The sequence below is a fragment of the Papilio polytes genome, unplaced genomic scaffold (assembly GCF_000836215.1).
Source record: "Papilio polytes unplaced genomic scaffold, Ppol_1.0 DF824135.1, whole genome shotgun sequence".
Lineage (NCBI taxonomy): Eukaryota > Metazoa > Arthropoda > Insecta > Lepidoptera > Papilionidae > Papilio > Papilio polytes.
The window spans coordinates 1,163,119-1,185,374 of record NW_013525069.1 but is presented as its reverse complement, the minus strand read 5'-3'; the positions used below and the strand labels follow the sequence as shown (position 1 = coordinate 1,185,374).

Genomic DNA, 22,256 nt, shown 5'->3' with positions numbered 1-22,256 from the left:
TACCCATCATATGATTTATCGATGTTACACTTCATTTGTTACTTAAACAAATACTTAGATACTAGATCTTTGATTCTAACCTTACATTTTTTCCTAACATACTTATACGTTCAGAATATAAACAAATACCAATAACTCATATATCCGTTTGCTGTAAATTGCTCTACTTTCTCGTTATGCGTATGCATGAAACTCTCCTTCCGCTACTTAAAGCTCAAGAAGTTCGTCAACAACTCTTGAAACTTCCAAGTTAACGTGAATGCAGGGTTTTAAAATATGGGTTATAAAGTTGAAAAGCCGTACAACTTCAACGTTAGTGCTGATACTTGCTTAGGAATTTTAAAACCTAAATATTGTTAGGAACAAAATTAGTACCGTGCTATAGAATTGGCGCAACTCTAGATTATCGGCATAAACGTCACGTCCCTAGCTGACAGCTGTCAGTGTCACTAGAATGCACAACCTGGGTCTGGACGAGAAGTGTTGCTCTTAGTTTAAAGCGACAGTATCAATTAAAAAAGTTGTCTAAAAATATGAAGTAACTTGATCTGTGATTTTCATTCATTGCATATTTAAAAAATGTTTACTTCAATATAACAAAGCAGGAAATATAAAAGAACATCATCGAAAATTTAATCTGCTAAGAGAAATCCAATGTTGAAGTCGAGTTCTGTAAATGGCGCAGCCGCACAAACTAAGCGGAAATAAGAAGTTAACCTCCTCCTCTTACTCTGAACGTTAAAAAAGTTAGTAGCTTTTATAGATTTCCATTTCAAATGAACATTTTAATTTTGTAAACAGAATAACTTCCATATCACTATTTCAGATTAGCGTTAGAAATTAAACCAAATCTAAAACTTGGTTGCATTAATATACCATGTCTTAATTTAAGGAAATATTGCGTAATTTCAACAGTCTGTTGAGGCAAATAAGTTGTAATAACGATGCACTTTTAACGGCATAACTTTGATAGTTACAATATCTTACGTAAATACAAGTCGTAACTAAACTACTGTAAACTTTGCGCAACTTCTGAAACTGTAGCATTTAACATTACAGCGCAATCTTACATTGTATAAATAACGCTTTTTAATTATGTTTGTTAACATGAGGAAATGAGTTAAAAAACAACAATTTCCTCAACAATCTTCTCCTTTAAAAGAACATTATACCGAATTAATTTTGAAGATTAAGAAGCGATTATTTACTATGCTGGAGGCGAGACACGGAAACAGGATTCCATACACGAGCAATCCATGTCAGTTGTTGTCACGATATTACGAACTTGTTACAAAGATACTTTTTAAATGAAGTCAACACCTCATCACACGTTCTTGTACATCAGGAAGTCCTATTTGTTGATCTTGTGCAAACTACTTTCGGAGTACAGTAAGCTTAGTTGTAAGCAATGATGACGTGATAGTAGATTAGATGTGACTTGTGAGATTTGTAGTATCCTTATATCTTGACAACGGACATTGCATGTGACAAAGACCAAAAGTTGTTAAAGACAAAAGGTTTTTAGTCAATGAAATACTACTTAGTAACCTATTTTATTAAGAATCAAATGTAATCTTACACAAGATAAGACAATCATCCGTTGACTGAAGGATTACTTAACCAAAAATCAAATAATTAGTCTTATAATGCATCTAAATGACGGAGGCATCGTTTGTCTTCCGACACGATTGTGAACTCTCTAAGTTACTAATGGGTTTGCATTCAATTGTAAGTTTTGTTCAGTCACGCATACTTTGAAGGTAATTTTCTACCTCTTCAAAATCCAGACTTCTGTTGCTTTAAGCTAAAGCTGTCTTAATGCTATTCAATTTACCAGTTCGTTTAAGGTGAGCTTTTAGGAAAACTGTTTTCGCAGAGAAAAAATAGACCGCTGTATTTCTTAAAAAATAAATTCGTTTGAAATTAGGAGGGTTGTTTACAAAGGGCCGAGGTAGGACCCTTGTTACCGGGACCTTATAAATTCGTCAAGCGTTATAAATTGAAGCAGCCGACGGCGGGCCGATTTCGCCGAAGGATAATTTTGTTAGTTCACACGCGGCGACCGGAGGGTTGCTGTGTACACGCCCTACAATAAAACCTTTACGTATAAAGGACTATGCTTTAGTTTTTTTTTAAGCAAAGGTAGTGGCTATTTTATTCTTAAATATACTAGAACTCTCTGATTATTAAAAAAAATTGTTTCAAGTTAAATAAAAGTTTGAATAAGTGACTTAGAAGACGAATATTCTTGTCAGCTCTTGATCTGAGTTCCTTTTACAGGTATTTTATAATGTTATTTATGCCTCTGTAACTTATGTTACGTTTACCAGTAGGTCCAGATCGAAATTAGTTTACTTTCCTAGGGTCAACAGTAAAAAAGGACCGGAACGTAATTGATGAACCCTGCCGCAGGGCAGTTATTTAGTAAGTTGGCTAAAACACCTCGAGGCGATTGAATTAACTTAAGCATGTAGAATGAAGTTGGTTAGTTAACCGTAAATATTTAGATCAAGAAGTGGATCAAGAAACAAGAATAACATTTGAATTTACGTGTCTTACACGCTTGGTGACAAAAAAATATTTTTAATAAAGTACAAAGTATAATCTCGTAGCAACACATGAATAACTAACACATTGATGCTCGGCTTAAAGTAAGGTTTTCAATTATTTCATTTTATACTGTAAAGCGACTCGTTGAAGTTTGCAAATGGGCCATTAGCAGGTGAAACCTTTCCATACTGGATCGGAACTGTTCGCCGCGAGCGTTCCGCACTAATTGAATTAGGTTTAACTCGACGACTAGCTTTGTCTTTTTCTAAACTTTCGATTTAAAGTATACTTCGAAGTCGACACAAAGATGGCTTATTATTTTAACCAATAAAGTATAAAAACAAAATTCTATTTGCATCTGTGAGATCGATTCACTTTCAATTTACTACAAGTATATAGCTAGTACCTAGCTTGTGTTATATGTTTTGAAGCTAATGAAAACGGTCAAAAACAAATGAACGCTTGTGTGAATGTAACAAGCTAGTCCGAGTGTATAATGTTCTTGTTTCAGATTATAAAAAAACGATGTTACTTAATTAGGAACAAATAATGTCCCGAGAGGATAAACAATGTGCGAGACACAGTTGAAGGTTTGAAGCTACTTATTTTCTATTGTAATTAAACATTCAAAACTCTTTTAACCTAGTACACAAACTACACGTGAAGATATTGTGTCGATAAAACGACGTCAGTTCAGTGAAGTTAGCGACGTATAAAGATGTAACAGTCGAGGGAGCTGCGGTCCATTGCCGGCTAATGTCGCGTTATTGCGTCACGTGTTACTGCCGGACTGTTTACGAGCCGCGGCGAGATCACACTCAATTAATACTTTTACTATTAAACGACATTCCATAAACGGAGAGTGCCATGTTGACTTAGGGAGTTCTTAAATTGACTTGATTATGCTATCTGATAATTTTATATTTGGTGTGAGTAGATTTTAGCAATGATGAGTAGTATTTTACATATACTTTAAGTAGATTAAAAAGTAAATCATGAAATAACTAAAACATTATTGAGTATATCGTTTATAAAATGTAAATGTATTTTTACAACGTTGTTCCATACAAGATAGGCACGAATAGTTCTAAGGAAGACATTAAAGTAGTGTTAAGCTTCGTGAGTACGTAGTTTACCACTAACAAGAAAGCGTCGTAAACCGCGCGGACTGCGCCGTAAACCCAAATGTTTTACAACATATTGACGCATCACTTAAGCACTAATTTCGTTCACCTGGAATTGAACTTTTAACATGTGTTTAATGTGTAAAGCACCTCCTAGATAACAAGGATATATCTAAAAGTTTCGACGTTATGCCTTTTAATAATTCGCCTTCTTCCAAAGCTTTTTATTGCAGTAGTCATTTCTGTATTATTAGTAGTGACGTAAGTGGTGGTTAGTGACCCGCTGTGCCACTGCGCTGTCGTTGACAAAAGAAAAGCAAAAAACCGCACGAGACCCAAACGTGACAAATTAGGGGAGCACTCGTCGCGGCGCTGTCACGCGCCAACTTCTTTGTTTTTGTGAATTATCACCCCCCACCCCGCACCCCGCCGGCGACCCCGCACCCCACACCCCGCCGGCGACCCCGCACCCCGCCTCATTAACCTCACTAGTGGCTTTGTATTGTTAATACGCACAATACTGTTTGTGGCAGCGATGAAAAGAGGTTTTGTTCTTTAACAAAAAAACTAACACTAACTGTGACTTAATAAGAAAGTGGCCTTTTAATTAACAATAAAATTTAAGTAAGACACAACCTTGTCGTTAAATGTTGATGAAATATTGAAGCACAAAAGAAATTGCCTAAGAAGGCGTAACTATCTCGTAGCTAATGCGTAGCACTTTCGTAGGCTCAGCTGCAATCGGTTTAAAGATATTATAAGTTAGAAAGCAACATTTAAATAATCTACGGATATGAAAATTAAAACAAAGGTTAGTTCTGTATGTAAAAAATCTTAGCCTATGCGTGTCGTTCTTTGGGTAAAATAATTATAACAAGGAAAATACATACAGCATAAATTTCTACACAAACTATACTTCCTCATATGTGGACCCGTGTAAACTTGTACCCTTACGGGGTAGCGGAGCCCAGGGGTAACATTTGCAGCCCTTAATGCGTTACATTAGCGCGGCGCAGCCTCCAGCCCTACCCTTCTAATGTGCTCCGGTAAATTTTAAAGCAATGTATTTACGTAATACCTCACCCATAATACTTTAATAACTTTACTCTTAATAAATTAACAGTTTTATTGAATGTTTTAATAAAATGCACATTAAATATTCATAAATATATAATTTACCTAAACTAATCATTTTCTCGCTGTTTTCCATATTAAAATTTATTGCTTAATTAAACAAACTACTTTTGTAGTAGATTGTTTTTTGCAAAACTCTTTTTAAAATAACTAGAAGAATCTACAATACAAATTAATTAAAAAAGAAACTCATTAAGGTATTAAAAAGTAACGCGCGTGTTCCAGGTCAAAGAAATATGCGCTGTAAGTTCTGTACCATAGATTACATAACAGAACAGCAAGTTAAGCGGTGTTGAAAGAAACCCTCACCTCACCGCCACAGCCTTTATGTTTTAAACTTGCGGTTTAGCATCGCCAGTAACGTAATTGCATTCTTCAAAGCGTTACAACGCTCTTGTTACTACGCCTTACCTAAAGAATTTCCTTTATAGGTATTTATAATTTCTCTTCTCAAGCAAATACCTACATTATTTTTAAACTTATACGCTGGAGTTAAAAAAAAAGAAGTAAAAAAAAACAATGACCTAATTTTAAAATCTTAGATCCTCGATGATAATTCAATTTCAACATGTAACAAAAAGTAATTTATTTCTCGACACTGAACTATAACAACTTAACTGAATTTTGTTTCTTGTAATTGAAATATTTTAAAACCCTCTCGAGGTAAGGTAATAATATTCTGAACAAAATGTAATGAAAATTATATTTATGTTTTAATTAGTTATATTGTATACTAGTAAATATACTATTGCTCAAATAATATAGCTACTCTGTTATTAAACCTTGGGGACCGTGGGCGTTCCTACAGAGAAGTTTACTTAGGATGTTAACGAATATTAAACCACAAGATTAGTTATGTATAAAATGTTATTTAACTTTATGAAAATAAATTAAATAACAGTAAAAAGAATTAACAATTTGAGTATTAACCAAAGTACAAACCAATCCATTCTCTAACTCGCAACTTTTTTGTTTGTTTAACGGATGTAAGAAATGTGTTCATTGGTGTTGGTTAATGAGGTCGGTGTAGCGACAGACATAGGGTCAGCAAAAACGCGCGCTGCGGGCGACGCCAGCGCCCCCACTTCGTTTGTCTTGTTTGATTGTTGGTTTGTTTTTGTGTTGACCTTCTATGTGTTAAAATGCACAAGAAACGTAAATCGATGTAATGAAGTTCTGTCCATTGCATTGCAAATTATTATTGTTACTTTTAATACAGTAACAATATAGAAGATTGTTTGACAACAATTTGGTTGTCATCTTTATGAGCCACGAAAAAATGGGAAAAATCATATAAGATCCTGAGATATAAGGTTCATACGACAAATGTAAAACGTAATGAGCCAATCGATTCAAATGATGTTTACATATCGAATGTAAATAAAATATTCTTTGAAGCAAAAGCAATCAGATCGCGCGGAAATTGGCTAAATTATTGATGGAACGTCAGCCGCGTTATGTTCGATATCATTTATGTTCCTGTACACAGTAGAATGATTGTAACTACAATTGAAATAAGTATCTAATTCAAAGGTAGTAACGAAAACGTAGTAGAAAACCACGATAGTATCGCACAAAACCTTGTAATTACGTCGCTAATACTGCGCATTAATTTTGGTCGAGTTAAAGTCTGCGTCACACCGAGATCCGCCTCTCCCCTTCTGCGTATTAGCGGACTATCGCTACCTTGGGGCTTCGTGCTCCGATATTTGTTATTTACCCGAAAGATATTAATGTAGGCTATTTGATATCGCTCCAGTATAATGATAGGCGCTTTGGGAAATTTACCTTTAATTCTACTCATTAGTAATACTATAATGTTATGTCCGAAATATATGCCGTAGAACTCTTAGGAGTTAAAAAATTTGAGACGCAAATAATGCTTTTTATCTCCTTAGATTTAGTATTTACAAAATAATAATAGCTTTAGGTATAACAAAAAAAACGTGCTGGCTAGAATAATTAAAATAGTAACAACTATTAACTATTAGTACTTGCACCACGACAGAGGGCGCTCCGCACGACTCAAGGGCGCTCGCGGGCGTCGCGTCTGTTTGTTTTTTTATTTATCCTTACTTTTCATTCCTCTAAAAGCAATTCTTTATTCATTTGATACATTCTCAAACAAGTTGACTGCGATATAAAGTAGTGACTTCGAACACCTAAGGTTTCTTTTATTTATTTATTCTTGTCGGCGCCGAGATCTTCTTTTGAAAAAAAGTTATATGAAATTGCTGTTGGTTGTGGGATGAATCATATTATGTAGGCACCTTCAAGATGCACATTGCTGTTGCCCAAGTAATGTGCATCTCGTATGGGCACTTACCTGACGGTAGACGGAGGGTTGGCAGAGACGAGACAGGGAAGCACAACGTCGCCGCCACGCCGCACGCTAGTCTCCCACGGGCCCGGCAGCAAGGCTCTTGGAGCAGTCGCCACGCTCATTGCTACGATAGAAAGTTGTTTTTGAAATAAACAAATTCACAAGCAGATACACCGAAGTATTTAGAAGAATACTTACGAACGATTTCGATGGTGGCCGGGGGGCTCCTGCGACGCTCGCCGGTAAGCGCGTCGAGCACGGAGCACGCGTACTGCGCGCGCGCCTCTTCCGCCCGCACACCGCGCACCAGCAGCCGCCACCCCTCATCCAATAACAGTGTGGGTCCCGCTGCACCACACCGAACCGTAAAAAAATAATCCAGGTGCGACAAGTGACAAACGTTGGTTGTGATTTGTAACTTACAGAGGTGTTCAGCGGGTGTGAGGACGGCGTCGTCTTGGTACCAGGCTGCGACTGACGCGTGGTCGCGGAGTGAGGCGGGCGCTGCGCAGCTCAGCAGCGCCGGCCCGCCCAGCGCAGCGCGGGTTGCGGTCACCTGCGTCTGCCATTCTTGCCATACCACTGCGCAAACATTACAGTACTAAAGTCACTACAGAAGACCAATACAGTTACATAGTATGGGAGGCGACACTCTAACGAATTTCTTAAAACTTGAGATTTCATTTAAAGACCATAAAAAATAACGATAAGAACTGCAGATAGTATAAACATCTTAAATATAAGAAATACGTCATTAAATAGAGTTCGCAGCTTTTGTATTTCATAGCAAAGAGAATTGGTACGAAACAGTGTCCTACTTGTATTCCAAAACGGTAATAATTCAGATTTAGTCGAAATATATTCCACATAAATTACCGTTATTTCAGCGCAGGAAGACTGCTTTACATCCGTCCACGAAACGAACGAGCTGACGCCACAATATTAAATTTAATATCAAAGGTAAGAATTATTAATACATTCTTAATACATTGGTCGGCGCGTTATTTACATATAGATATACAGTCTGCATCAATGTGGTTATGTACGTTGAGATAATCTGGTATTACGAGATGGCTCTAACCTCATACACGAGATCTAATTGCCACTTAAGTATACCCGTAGGCTATTCAGCCTATTCAGTTGTAAAATAATAAGTATATAATAAAAAAAACTCTGAAGGCTATTTTATAAAATCAATTTCTATAACATAATTGGCTACGCTGCGTCTTTCAGCCTTAAAATATGTTACCGAATTGTAACACACATTTTTTGCCGAACCTGAGTTACCTGGTAAAGGTATATGGTTTTGTCTATAAGTTAGTTACGTTTTCAATATTGCATCGATGTCGGGGAGTACTCGTTACCACCGCCCTCGTCAACCCCCAACCGCAGTCGCGTGCAACTGACACCGCTTTGTATGACGTCATTCCTTAGCTTGTCTTGTCTACTATCATTTTTGTATATTTTAATCATATTACGAAGACTTATAATAGAGATACGTTTGGCCTATAAGGTTTACAAAGTTTTCTAGGTAACAATCGAGTAACGGATCGAAAGCCCACTAATAAAGAGTAGTTTTAAACAGTTGCAAAAAAGTATACTTAATACAATTTTACTTCAATTTTGCACAATAACTCTGCATCAGTGCAGCCAAGCTTAAAGTTGCATCACCTCTCAAGTACAGAGAAACATGATTTAAGCACAAGTCGTGCATAACAAGTTACCTGCGAGATGCAAAGCTCATCCAATGCAAACTTAATGACAAATCTCGCTGAATATTAAATGACAGACTGAAGAAGTTTCAGTCAAAAAGGCGCTAATAGTTCAGTGGATGAACTATACGGCTTGTCTTCTTTAGGGAGAGGATTCTATCTCGATTTTTAATTGTGTTACATAACTGTGATGGTTTGTAGTTGATAATTTTTTTATTGTCCTAGTATATATTTGTTACCTTTAAAAAGTTAAGCAAAACAGAAGTTAATACAAATGGCTGTAATTACCTTTATAATAGTGATATTGTATTTTGTATTATGTTGCCTTATTGCGACGTCGTTACGTGTTATTTCACAACTAAAACAAGCTCTATTCCTTTGTCTTCTTTGAGGGTCTTTGGAATTCCTATTTAAGTTCAATTCCATGTTTGAAAAGTTCAAAAACATTTTCCAATATTTCCTTACTTTTCACCTCTAGTATATTTTACAAGCTTTAGTTGAATTATTTAACTATCGTGACCTGTCTTTGAATCAACGTTATGTTTCCGAACTCAGAAAAGGTTAAAAATAAAACTAAACAACCAAATAAAAATATGATGTTATCACATCATTTGGCAATATTACACGAAACACAATGGTAAAGTAAATCATAGAAGCGACATGAAAATAGTCTCCAGTTATCTGATCACATTTCCCGCGGAGCAAGGAGGCCGTATAACATCACAGACGTAATGCTCGATAGTCGATGTCGCTGATAACATAGACTATATTTATTGTTTGAAATCTTATTTCGTTATTAGAGTTGTGTTATTTGTAATGATATATAATTTACTAGCATGATTTTGTTCCAAGTTTTATAATTATAAAATGTATATGTTTGTGTAAAACTTCTACATACCAATGTAAACTGTAGAAATGGTTCAAATGAGCTTGAAATACTTCAGTTAATAACAGTTTTACAATGGTTTCTAATAAATAAATTAATTGCATACAGATACAGCTCGAAAGTATTACATTTCTTGTGAATAAATGTTGGTGGCGCGCCCCCAACTCCGCTCCACAGATAATTCAAACAGGACAATTACAGCGGACATTTTATTAAGATAGCTAAATGCAAAGAGTAGATTGTATCAAACTGGCCAAACATTAACATATTTATGACATTTATTTAAGTCGCATTTGCATTTACATATCTAGACTGATATTATAAAAAAATTGTATTTTTGTATGCATTGAAATAACTCAAAAACTACTGGGCCGATTTTAAAAATTCGTTTACCGTTAGAAAGGTAATTTATCTGTGAGTAACAGAGTCTATGTTTTTTTCCAATTATTTTTTATTTTTACACGGGCGAAGTCGCGATCAACAGCTAGTTAATTATATCTCAATTGGCCCACTTATATCAAGAGCCATTATTGTTTTTAGAACTAGTTTATAAGTATAACCATTAGAATGTCTAGAGGTTCTGGAAGTTTCTTCTCAATCAAGAGACTACTATTTCTACAAGCCTATTCTAGTCTGAGATTCTTTTAATAAAGCTGTTTTCCAAAGGAAATCTTTCGTACATACTTTAATAAAAGGGATATCAATTCTAAGCCTATGTTATCAAAGGAATGGATAAAATCTATAGATATAAACAAGAAACCACTCCGTTGCGAAAGTAATGTTATACAAAATTCATAAAGTGCGCCTTACATTTTCCGTTTCAACGTATAAAGCGGTTAATAAAAGAATCACTGGGACTTTTATGAAAACAATAAAATATTTAAAGCGAGAATACTCCGTCCTGTCATTAATATATGAAATGTTTTTGTTTCCTTTGGTATTGATCTGAAGGCCCAGCACGAAAATTTGGTGCACTTTACGCCCGTTAGGGCTACACAAACTTCATATAAATTTTGTCGATAATGTTAGGAATACTTTCTCGCAAACTTTAGTGCTTGGTCCTCCCAACCAGGCAAGGATAAATGCTTAAAAAAGAAACAATAAAAACTAATTATGATCTCATCATGCAGGTGGCAATTAAAATAATGTTTACGTCCCGTTCTTTTCAATAGAATGATATAAGGATTTTTTATCACAAATGACGGAAAAATGTGATTTGCGTCAGCCATCATTCAAATTACAAGGGAAGGGTAATCTCAGGCGTCGCCGCGAGCGCGCGCCACCCGATGATAAGCGATTTCGATGATATTGCTAATGGGATCACGTTACTGATGCCCCGGGCGCCTCACTCTCAACAAAACTTGTATAAGGTAAATTTGACTTGTATTTTCTAGAACTACAACGCTGACGAGTTATTATTTTAAATGCACATAAGAAAGGAAACCGTAGGTTATTTATTTTTAATGTATTTCGATTTTTTTTTAGTTTTATTTGTAATCAATCTTTATTACTTTAAGCAAATGTGGGAAACGAAGATTACATTTTTAGAATGTTTTTTCAAAAAGAAACTTCTTCTTTTACAGAAGACGCTAACGGATCTAATTGTTTTATAATAGTGGCCCTTTTGAGTCCCCTTCTGTGGCCATATTTGGGTATTTATAATTTGTAAGAGTTTTTACAAAATGAAATTATGAACATAGGCGATTTAGTTTCTGTTTAATACAAAGGTTTAATAACATTTTATGAAAAGTATTTCTGATAACTTTACATAAACCTTTCCGCAACGCTTGTTTGTTCTTTCCAAGTTTTATTTATATAATAAATAAAAACTAGATAAGGTCGCTGTACAAAAAGTTTGTATATCAGTTTCAGGCATGAAAAAATATCCGTCGGCGGAGATTATTTTTGCATTAAGAGGATTACAGTATAAGTCCGCCGCAGAAAGGAATGTTAGAAGGTAAAAGCTTTTACGCGGTTGCCTGTTTCCTTTTTGATGAGAGCTTTTGCGGTTGATATTGGAACGAAAACACTTTGTAATACATTGCAAATACCAATCGAAACACGCACATACATACATACGTATTAATAATTAGAAGTAAGAAACATTAATTTGAATGCTAGCTTTCTAGAAAAACAATTATATTAGCGTTACAATATAGAATTGTGATGTAAAAACGTAATGTAAAACAAGGCCAATCAAAATCTTCGATGATAATCAACTTTAAAGAATACTAGCTGTTTCCCGCGGTTTTATAAACGTTAAAGGGATATATTAAGTAGACTATGTATTCTTCCAGGCTATGTTCTTTATATTTCCCATATTTCATCAAGATCCGTTCTGGAGATAAATACCTTCTAACAAACATTTATCTATCCATCTAAACAATCGTATTTATAATATTAATAAGACATATGTATGTGTGAATGTAATAAAAATTGTATTTCTACTCGTAGAGCTTTGCTTTTGACGTCACATAAATTTATTGGTATAAATTCCTTAATAGGCGATAACAATTGAATTACGGCTACTCGCTAACGTGAGTTATGACGGCAAGCTGCAAGCTGCAAGCTGCAGGCTGCAGTGTGCGCTGCTCATTCTCAGATTTATTAATATTTGTAATATTTTCCGGACGTCGAACCTCATCTTCCGTGATTTATTTAATCTTCAAAATTCAACCTTTTCAAAAACTACACAAAACAACTTATAAAATTCAACTTGTATTTAAGATAAAAATTAAGCCAATGTAAAACTATAATTAATGACTAATACGACATACCAAAGTATAGAATGTAAAGGGATAAGTGTCACATGTCGCTTAAGCTCACAGATCATGTCAAGTTATATTAACACACAACTTTAATTGAATGTAAAACTTATTCAAACTTATAATTAGAAACTTTTGACAGCCGATTAAACTTAAAATTGTAAATTAAAGAACATGGCATTTGCCTTTAATTACATAAAATAAGTATTACTACTTAAAAAATAAACTGTTCATCGATCAGAGACGTTGCAACGTAATACAACTGCTTCACAATCTCTGCTAAAGTGACGTAAACAGGATAAAACAAACAGACGGAAGGCAATCCTTTCCCTTGTAAAAAGCTGTGATAAAAATTGGGATTAAATGGCTTGCGTTGTCACTACCTTTGTCAAGCCATTAGAAGAGTTTAGTTGTTTTGTTTGTTGCCATAAAGAGGAGCGAATTTAGATGTTTAAACTAATATTGTTTTTAATTTCAACTATAAAAGTATAGCCTTATAAATGTAAAAATGGTTAAGATATCTTTGTTCTTCATTTCCTTTGAATTCCTTATACGATGACGTAATTGGTTATCATTGTGGTTATCAAAACCGTGTAGTATTGGAAGTTGATTTGACGTCACTTGACACTGGACGCTGCTTTCACTTTGAGCCGCTAGAGGCGCTGATAGTAACGATGTTGTTAATTGGATCGTGTACGTTTCAATCGCGTGTTTCATTCATTTTGTTTGAAACAAGCTTTTGTGTGTCTAAATTGAATTCCTTTATACTAGATCAGTTGAATTTACTAATGACTATGCTAAGTTTTCTATCTGTATACAATCTTCGTATACTTTTAACACAATATTGAAACCTTCAAGGAGCTTAAAATAAACTTATTAATATACAAAGGAGCGGAAGCGTTTGCACGAAGGCAAAGGTTTCCGAGTAAGATGTCATCTACAAGTACAGGAGGCTGTCACCCGGAGCGCGTTCCGCAACTGAACTCGCTTTAATGTATTTTACTCCTTTGAGATTTACATAATATTTTTTCTGTCTAAATTGTATATAGGTATTAAATCATTTGTTTTGCAAATTCAGCACCATTCAGATAAACATCAATTTACTTTATTGCTGTAGAATTGCAAATAAAGCCAACATGAGAATTATCGTGATTTGTGAAAGCGATATTGAATAATTCATTGATTCGTTTACTTTGGACATCGCTCGCGATATGCAGCCGATTCATTTACGTAATTGTGCAAATAACACATAAACTAAAGTATTAAGAAAACGTATAGCTTTTTGTTATATCGTTGACTTCTAACTAAAAAAAAATATTGTAAAACAAAGTTAAAATTTTTATTTCTATTAAAAACAATTACACTAACTTGAAGGATTCTTTTTTTAATCAAAGTTTTGTAATTTGTACAGTTTATCATATACAACAGTTGATTCATTTGTTTGTAATAAAACAACACATATCACTGAATAAATTAATTAAACGGACAGACAAATAAAGGAGATAATTAATGCTTTGTAACGGAAACCGCTTATTGGATCTATTTACCCTACTTATGTTACATAGCGCACACACATTCCGATTATAATGAACAGTGCACATAACGCTGACCACATACTTAATTGTTTTAATTTAATTTTCGGACATCCATTGACGGCAAATTAAATTTTACAAGGAATATTGAACCTCTTTCAATATAAAATCAACCAATAATTACATTTCTTTCATATCACTATGGAAAATTTACTTGTTTTATTGTCGAGTGGTATTAATTTAATTAACGAGGGTGTGTTTCAAAGTAATATTAAGAAATCCAAAACGAGCAAGTCTAAAAATAACTGTTCATTTCAAACTTACAGCTGGGTAAAATCTAAAAGCGCGTTTGCAGAATGCACGGAGGCGTTTGATCGCGGAACAGCGCCGACAACGCCACCTGGCGACGACAACCCGTACTCGACTTGAGCCAGAAAACACCTCATATAACATTTCCTTTACTTTGTACTGATATATCGTGCAAAGACATTATGATTAAAACAGCTGTTAACAATTCTTTAATATTTCTATTTTAGGGACCAGCTATAAAAACTGCTTTCAATATTCAAGAGGAAAATGAACTTTGTACTATATATTTTAAAGACGTAAATCGAATAATGTTAAAAATAGTAGAGCGTGATAAAGGCAAGTGGTGTTATAAATTAGGCAATTTGCAACAAATTACATGCGATCGTGTAAAGCTCGCATTATGTTCTCGTAGTGTGCGCCGACGCCCGGCTATTATGCTAATGTGCTGACTGCCCGTTGTCTATCGCTTTGTTACCACTCGCCAATTGCTATAATGCCCGCAATATAACATTACATACTACATAAGCAATACTTTAAAATTAAAATGAAAAAGACCAACCCACTTTCGTTGCACTTAAGTATAAAAAATCCATTTAGTCATTCTTCACTTTAAAGTATAACTAAGGATAAAATAATTATTAATGAAGACTGTTTAATATTCAAATAATGACTAGATTTTACATCGTGTTGTAACAGACTTAGTACAATGTTAAATGTATTGAACATTCTCTCTGAATTTGCATAAAGTTGTTGAAATAATACACGTTATTATTTTAAAGTATAGCTTTATTTGTTCTAAGCATACCAGTTCCTTTCATCTGCGATCCCTTTATGTTTTTATGAACTGTGTAGACCAACATTAATTGTAGCCGTAGTGTAACTTCTGTGCAAAATAAATATATGTTTCTACGTCATTACTGATCTCCATGGAGTAATATTGAGCCACATTTCATTAGTTAATAGGCATATACAATAAAAAAGGGATTTTAAAAGTGTAACAATAAAATAAACGTGTTATTTAACTTGCTTTACTAAGGTTTCGGTAATCTCAAATCTCAGACAAGGGTGTGACGCGGCGGCGGCGAAGGCGGCGGCGGTTGCGGCGCTGGTGCGGAATTATTAATGAGGGCGCCATCTATGTGTACAGATATAGATTAAATCCGATCGACTCATAGATCAGTGCCGTGTTAATAATTAAATATGTTTATGCTAACCATTATTTATTGCAAATGTGTACAGCTGTGTATAGGAGTTACCACAATGAATTTTACTTGGATAAAAAAAAAGGCTTTAATCCAGACATTTTCGCTCACAATATGTACTGTTTTCGCGCTCGACGTCTCCTTGTCAGAGAAACATATTGCCGAGTCTCGCTGATATACATCGCCAGTAGCGCTCTGTGTCGTCTCAGATAAATCCTCTCATCAACATAAATAATACTAACGTGAACATTTACTTTATTTTATTACTCTTCCGCTTTTAAGTTGCGCTGAAAATGGTAGTTGATTTTCTGACGTAATAAAAAAGCAAAATGTTTATTTTAAATGTACAACATAAGTCTGATATAATACGTGCTGTTTGATAAAAGTAACACGTAGAATATTTAGTAGATACTTCGACATTGTAGAATATTGACACAGGCATTTCACAACAGCTATAAATTTGCTCATTTGCACAATAACCAGGCTCAGGGGTCATGAATATGCAATGCCGCGCCCTTCACGAAGGTGTGGTTACGGAGCTCAACAAAGTAAAAATTTAAAGTAATCTAAAAAAAATGCAATTGGTAAAGGTTGAATAAATTCCCTATAACGAAAAGACAAGAGAATATGATGTATGTATAGTAGAAAAAAGCCTCTACTTTATCGGGTAAAAGATTTGACAATAATTTACGTTTCCTGTAAGAAAAACGAAACCACAAGAAAAGAGAAATTCTAAAACAAATAACAAAATTGAAACGGAATAACAAAGTAATCAAATTGCGTAGAGAGGCAGCGGCGGGAAGTCGACAGTGAAATTCAATTGGAGTTTGTATGGAGAACAATGATTGGAGTAATTGAAGGAAACACTCTCAGCTTTGGAACTTTGTCAAAGTTAATTAGCGAAAACCGATCGATTCTACTTGTTGGTACAAATAATTACACGTGCGTTGAGGTTGTTTGAAGGTTCAAATTGGAAGGTAAATAACTTGTAAAAATTGTTTAAAAAAATGTTAACTAGTATTTATTCGAAATATTATTAAGTTTTCGTTTATTACGCCATTTATTACCGGTATCCTATCTCATAAGTTAAAAATACAACATTACAATTTTAGACCTCAACCGTTTTAAATTGTGATCACTGACACACTCATGTGAGACTGTGCATATCGCGTTTATCGTGACGAGGGTTTGTGGGAATTAATTAATAACTCGGGATTTAGTCGTGGACGTCCAGTAAAGTGTAGCTGGATTAATCAGAGACATGTCGTTAATTATGATGTTACAGTACATTTGTACGGTTTCTGGTAATATTATGACAATAAAATTTAAAGCAATTACATTTTTAATTACTAACAGCAGAATACTAAAACATTTTAATAAATCGTCTCAAATGATAAGAACACGGTACACAAAATCCATTAACATTCTGACGTCTATCAGATTGTAAGCACAGCTTACTAAGTGTTTTTAAAGATTTTTTAAAATGATATATAATTTCTTTTTAAATATCTTTCCTCAACGACGGTAGCAAAGTTAACATTGTCAAATACAGCACGCTGCAGCGGCAGTCGCAAACTGAATGCTTCCTAGAGCGCGGGGCGGCCGCCGGTGAAAGGGGAACTTTAAATAGAATGTGTGTGTTAGTTGAAAACACTTGGTGCGCTTCACAGAATTAACTAAATATGTAGTTGGCACAATTTTTAATTACGATTACCTTTTGAATAAGTGCAGAAAGCTGTGAACATTTGATGAGGTTTTTTTATAAAGAATTCAATGTTAATATTGTAAAATGCTATCAAAAAGATATGAGAGAAAATCTGAGATCTTGGTTTGACTCTACCACATGAAAGAAATGCAGAACTTGGATGTATGATGACGATTTATTTTTAGATTAATTTTTAAAAACATATTTTTGATAAATACAACACATTTCCCAGCCAACGATAAATATTTTATGATTCTCTTCCGTTAGCAGTAGTATTTTCAGTTTGTTTAACTTCCATATTTGCTCAAGAAATACCTACAATTAAGCATGTAACTTTATACGTTATTTTAGTACGTAGAATACAGTTTCACCTAATGGTTATCGTAGGAATTAAATTTACATCGACTATTCGTGGCTTTGTACGCCGCAGCAACAACTTCACTGAAACTCTGTCTTTTGAATCTTCATGACCTGCAGTGAACTAACTTACAGAATTTCCAGACGATAATTTAATTTGCTCGTTTCCTCTGCGATTTAGACTGAGCGCATTTACCGAGGTTGCATTTTAGATCTGTTGTCACAGAATGCTATTTTTAAGCAAGAGTTTTTTAACTTGACCAAATCTCCTAACATTAGTCACGGAATTATTCATTGTAATTACAGATACCTTAGATTAGGCACACTCGTATTTAGTAGATCTTTGCAAGGTTTAATTAACTATGTTATAATTCTATTGTAAATATTTATTAAAACCACTTCATAAGGAAATATCAAGTCCTTTGTGAAAAAGAACATTTGACCTTTACGTTCCAAACGTCTTCTAATTATATTTTAGTGTTAAAAGTTTCTTAGAGTACAAAAACAAATTGTTCAATTCCGGCTATTTCCCCGGTGCCTGGGCCGGGGGCACAAAAAGTTACAGCCACCTACAGTTTCCGTTGTTTACGCAAATTGAAGCAGAATCGTTGCCAACATTTTGCTCACCGACGGCATATTTTTTTTCTCCAACAAAGTTCTTTTCGAATTTTATCGTTTTATTTTTGTTGAACTTTACTGTCCCCGAATTGTTTTGTTTTATTTATGATGTTTACTTGTTAATACATCGATGGTAAACTACGCCTACAGCCAATTGTCCACTATGATATTGAAATACATTATGTGCTTTCTTTAAAATCACTTAGTTACATTACTACATTTTCATCTTCCTGTATATCTTACTCCCGTAGAGTCCGCCCGACAGGTCTTTGTTCTCCACATAACTTTATCATATGTCATCTCACTCATCACTTCCTTCTTGATCATATTACCTTTCACGCAATCCATCCATTTCTTCCGATGTACCTACATCGGTAGAGAAAGAAATGGAAGAAATAAACGGAGAAAGAAATGGAGTGTGGAGGTCCACACACATAACTCTTAGTTACATTACTACACAAAGTAATATCTAATAACACAAATATAGTTCCTAGTTTACAAAAAAGGAAAAGAAACCTAGCACCATCTCTTAAATTGAGTGTTTAATAATCCTTAATTGAGTGAACTTTGTACAGAACAGTGGGCGGGCCTGAGTGCCTGATTAACTCGATATCGATACAATTAAACACTGACATCAAAGGGTGCTCTGGTTTCATTCAGCTGGAAACATCGGCGAGCGGCGCGACATTGATACACTGATGTGATCTGTTTCAACGAACTGTAACTGTCTGCTTCTTGTAATTAAGCTCTTTTAATTGCTCGTTCCTACATCTTTTATTTTATATCTGTCGGTAATTTTAAATTAAATCAGATAGATAAATTAAATTAGGTGATTGAGGTCAAAAATATTTTACAATAATTTTATATATCTTCACGTATTGTTATTAATGAGAAAGATGAGTCGTTTTTATACGACCCGTCACGTATAACGTAGGAGGTGGCGACCACGGCCGTAATTACTGCGCTGCCAACACCCAGCAATTAACTCTGCGTAGATGTCAGTTAACTAGCACGTCTGCCAGTAGCAGTAAAGGGGTAGTTTCTTTTAGATACAATCATATAAAAATAATATAGGAATTTAGAAAACTTTTACACTGTTCACACTATATTCTTTATCCCTTTATCATAAAATTACACTTCAAGTAATTAAAGGCAGTACTATTGATAGCTCGACTCCTACTGACGGCAGAATACTGAAACGAAACTCAAATACTGCTTCGTAAGCGCCGCTTAAAATCTAACAGACTTCAAAATGTTACCTTATCGTGTAATGCAACTCGTTATTTATTAACAGCTAGAGTAATTAGAGATAGAGCTATGAAATATAAATGCATTTAAAACACAAGCCTGTCGCGACATAATGTAACCGATTATAGTGACAGAGCGACTTCCTAATTAACTGTGTGTTATAGGTCCCCGGTGGTGGCGGGGTGGGGGGTCGCGGGAGGTGGGGGGTAGGAGCACGTGGCGCACTAGCTTAATCATACAAGTCGGTGGTTAGTTAATAACGTGGTTTCATTTAATATCGCGCTAAATTACTCAGCGTATAAAAATACAAATAAACATGTGCGTAAAGGTCTTTCTTTGTATTTATTTCAATGACGATAACAGCAACAACACGTACTTATAACACGGAATAAAGCACGTTTTCTTAAATTAATGAATCACAGAGTCGATTGAATTGATCAGTTTACTCTTCGAAGGTTCCATGCCATGGTTTAATATACGACACGTTGTCTAGTTAAAACATTCCCCAGTACGCGATCGATCAGTTTACATTTTTCAAGTAAGACACGCTGCGCTAACCTGACTTTTTTGCCCGTTGGTGTCCGCTTCGCTTCGTTAGATGAGTTATTGGCACACCGGCGGCGGAGCGCTTCTTTTTTTTTGTAATAAATCTTGAAAAAAGTGTTTTCTTTCCTTTTTAATTTTAAGAAAGAGGGAATAGACGTTGATTTGTGTAGTAGTAGGGACTTACCGGCGTGCACCCGCATGTCTCTGGACAGGATGGCGCCGTGTGCGTTGTGCGCCCGGCAGCGGAGCAGCGCAGCGTGCACTTCCTGCCGGTACTGCGCCGCTGAGAACGGCAGAAACACCAATGTGCCGTTCTCCAGCACTTGTCTGCAACAACAACATTTAACATCGAGTTATAAAGTCATCAAAATTTAACCGAAATTAAACACAATAAAAAGTATGTACATAAATTAATTTAAATGCGGAATCAATAGTCTGCTAAGACGTAAATGTAATTCATAGTCAACAGAGCGTGTATTCGTTACCGTGAGCTCTTCGCGGGCTCGCGGCAGATTCGTACCGGAATTCACTCGATGGCTTCTCTTATAAAAATTGAAAAATGTAACGAGTAAAAGGAAACATTCGATTTCGGTGGAATTATTCCATTCGACTGTAATTTCCTACGCAAAGAAAAAAGGTGAGGGCGGAATTAAGAGTTTTGCAGTCTGCTTGTTGTAGAAAAAAGAAGCGGGACAGGGGAGGCTCGTAATTGGCACGAGGGACCCGCGGGATCCGGCTTGTTCCGGGAATATTTAAACTTCCTGCACATTTGAGAGATGGGTAATTGGTTTACATAACGTATTTGTCTAATAAAGAGGTGAATATACCCCTTAATTAACAACTATTAGCACATACGTTTATGTATCTCTTTTAATTCAAAATATTTGAATCACATATGACAAATTATTTCCATGTGATACTTTTTATTTTACGGATTTTCGAATACACAAATAATTCTACTGTTATTTTCATAGCTTACGGATAAAGGGAGTTAGGTTAGAAGTATAGTATAAAACGCGCAATATTATTTGGACATGTTTGATTATATTCAATTTATCTCCTGAACTGTTCGGTTCCTCGGGGTAATAAGGAAGTTCGAATAACAATTTTGTTATTTTCTCTTGAGAACTGCTGGTTTTTGTGGAATTGTTTGTATATTTAAATAAAAAAAAACTTAAAAGTAGATGTTGAAGAAATTAAAATTAGTCAAAGTTGTGAGTAAATTTAGTTATATTAAAAAACCCTGAACATTGTTGTAAGGCACAAAATAAGGTAAACATAAAAGTCCTATAAGAAAAACATATATGTTTGTATAACGCATGAAATTAAAACAAGCCGAGCTGAGTTCGGGTACCCAGCTCAAATTATATTCAGAACTAATCGTTATCATTCGCATACAAATTAGCTAAGTTAGGCAAAAGGCCACAAGAAGTTTGATATAATGGTTTACTGAATATTATTTGAATCATGTTTCTACTTAACAAGGTTCATATTTTAACAAGTAAAACGTAATTTGAAGTTTACAATAACAACGAAATTGATGAGTTGAAACAAGAGATAGTACCTTTCTTTCAGTATTCGTCGAAATGTCTATGTCCTAGTTATTGTTTATCATATTTTCTCTTACACGAAACGACTAAAAATATTTAGAGATATTCATTATTATTTTAAACGTAAAGAGATAATTAACGGCTCTATTTGAGTCGTTAATTATCAAGGGAATTCAAAGAATTATTAATATTGGAGAATTTATAAGCGTGTATAACATACCAAAGTTATTTAAAGTAATTACGATGAAAGTTACCGCTGCCTATTGGAGGTGAATTCGCTGTGAAACACGACGCTTTGTCTATCGGCTGCCTGTTGTCGGTTGCCGGCTGCCGAATGTCGGTAGCCGCGCACAAAATCGAGTGAAAAATTAATTTATTACTGAGAAAATTACGTTTTGCTATCATCAAAGATTGTAACAACTTTGTTGGGCTCTTTGATATTTCATTAAAATAAGATAATCAGGTTTATATCTCGTCAAGCTAATGAAAATCTGGCGAGAGATGGAATATTAATTTGAATTTTTATTCCTTTTTCTTCATAATTTTTTTTTTATCCGAAAGGTAATGCTTGCAGGTGGGTCCCATTTATTTGTTTAATTTTTGTAGTCTAAGACTACGACGTAGTTAAATAGTTTAGCTCAAAATCACGCGACGAAATTTCGGGTCATTTTTGCTTTCTTTGCTTACGTAGCCTA

General features: G+C 34.8%; 1 protein-coding gene across 1 annotated transcript in view; it reads right to left on the bottom strand.

Moving 5' to 3' along the window:
* LOC106099362 (Down syndrome cell adhesion molecule-like protein Dscam2) overlaps positions 1–22,256 on the bottom strand; it is a 72,741-nt gene that overhangs the window by 23,771 nt on the left and 26,714 nt on the right. The window contains exons 4-7 of the mRNA XM_013277887.1: positions 20,196–20,338; positions 7,555–7,713; positions 7,330–7,479; positions 7,135–7,255 (exon numbers count right to left, since the gene is read on the bottom strand). Of these exons, the coding sequence (XP_013133341.1) occupies positions 7,135–7,255; positions 7,330–7,479; positions 7,555–7,713; positions 20,196–20,338 (573 nt within the window). The remainder of the gene's footprint in view (positions 1–7,134; positions 7,256–7,329; positions 7,480–7,554; positions 7,714–20,195; positions 20,339–22,256) is intronic.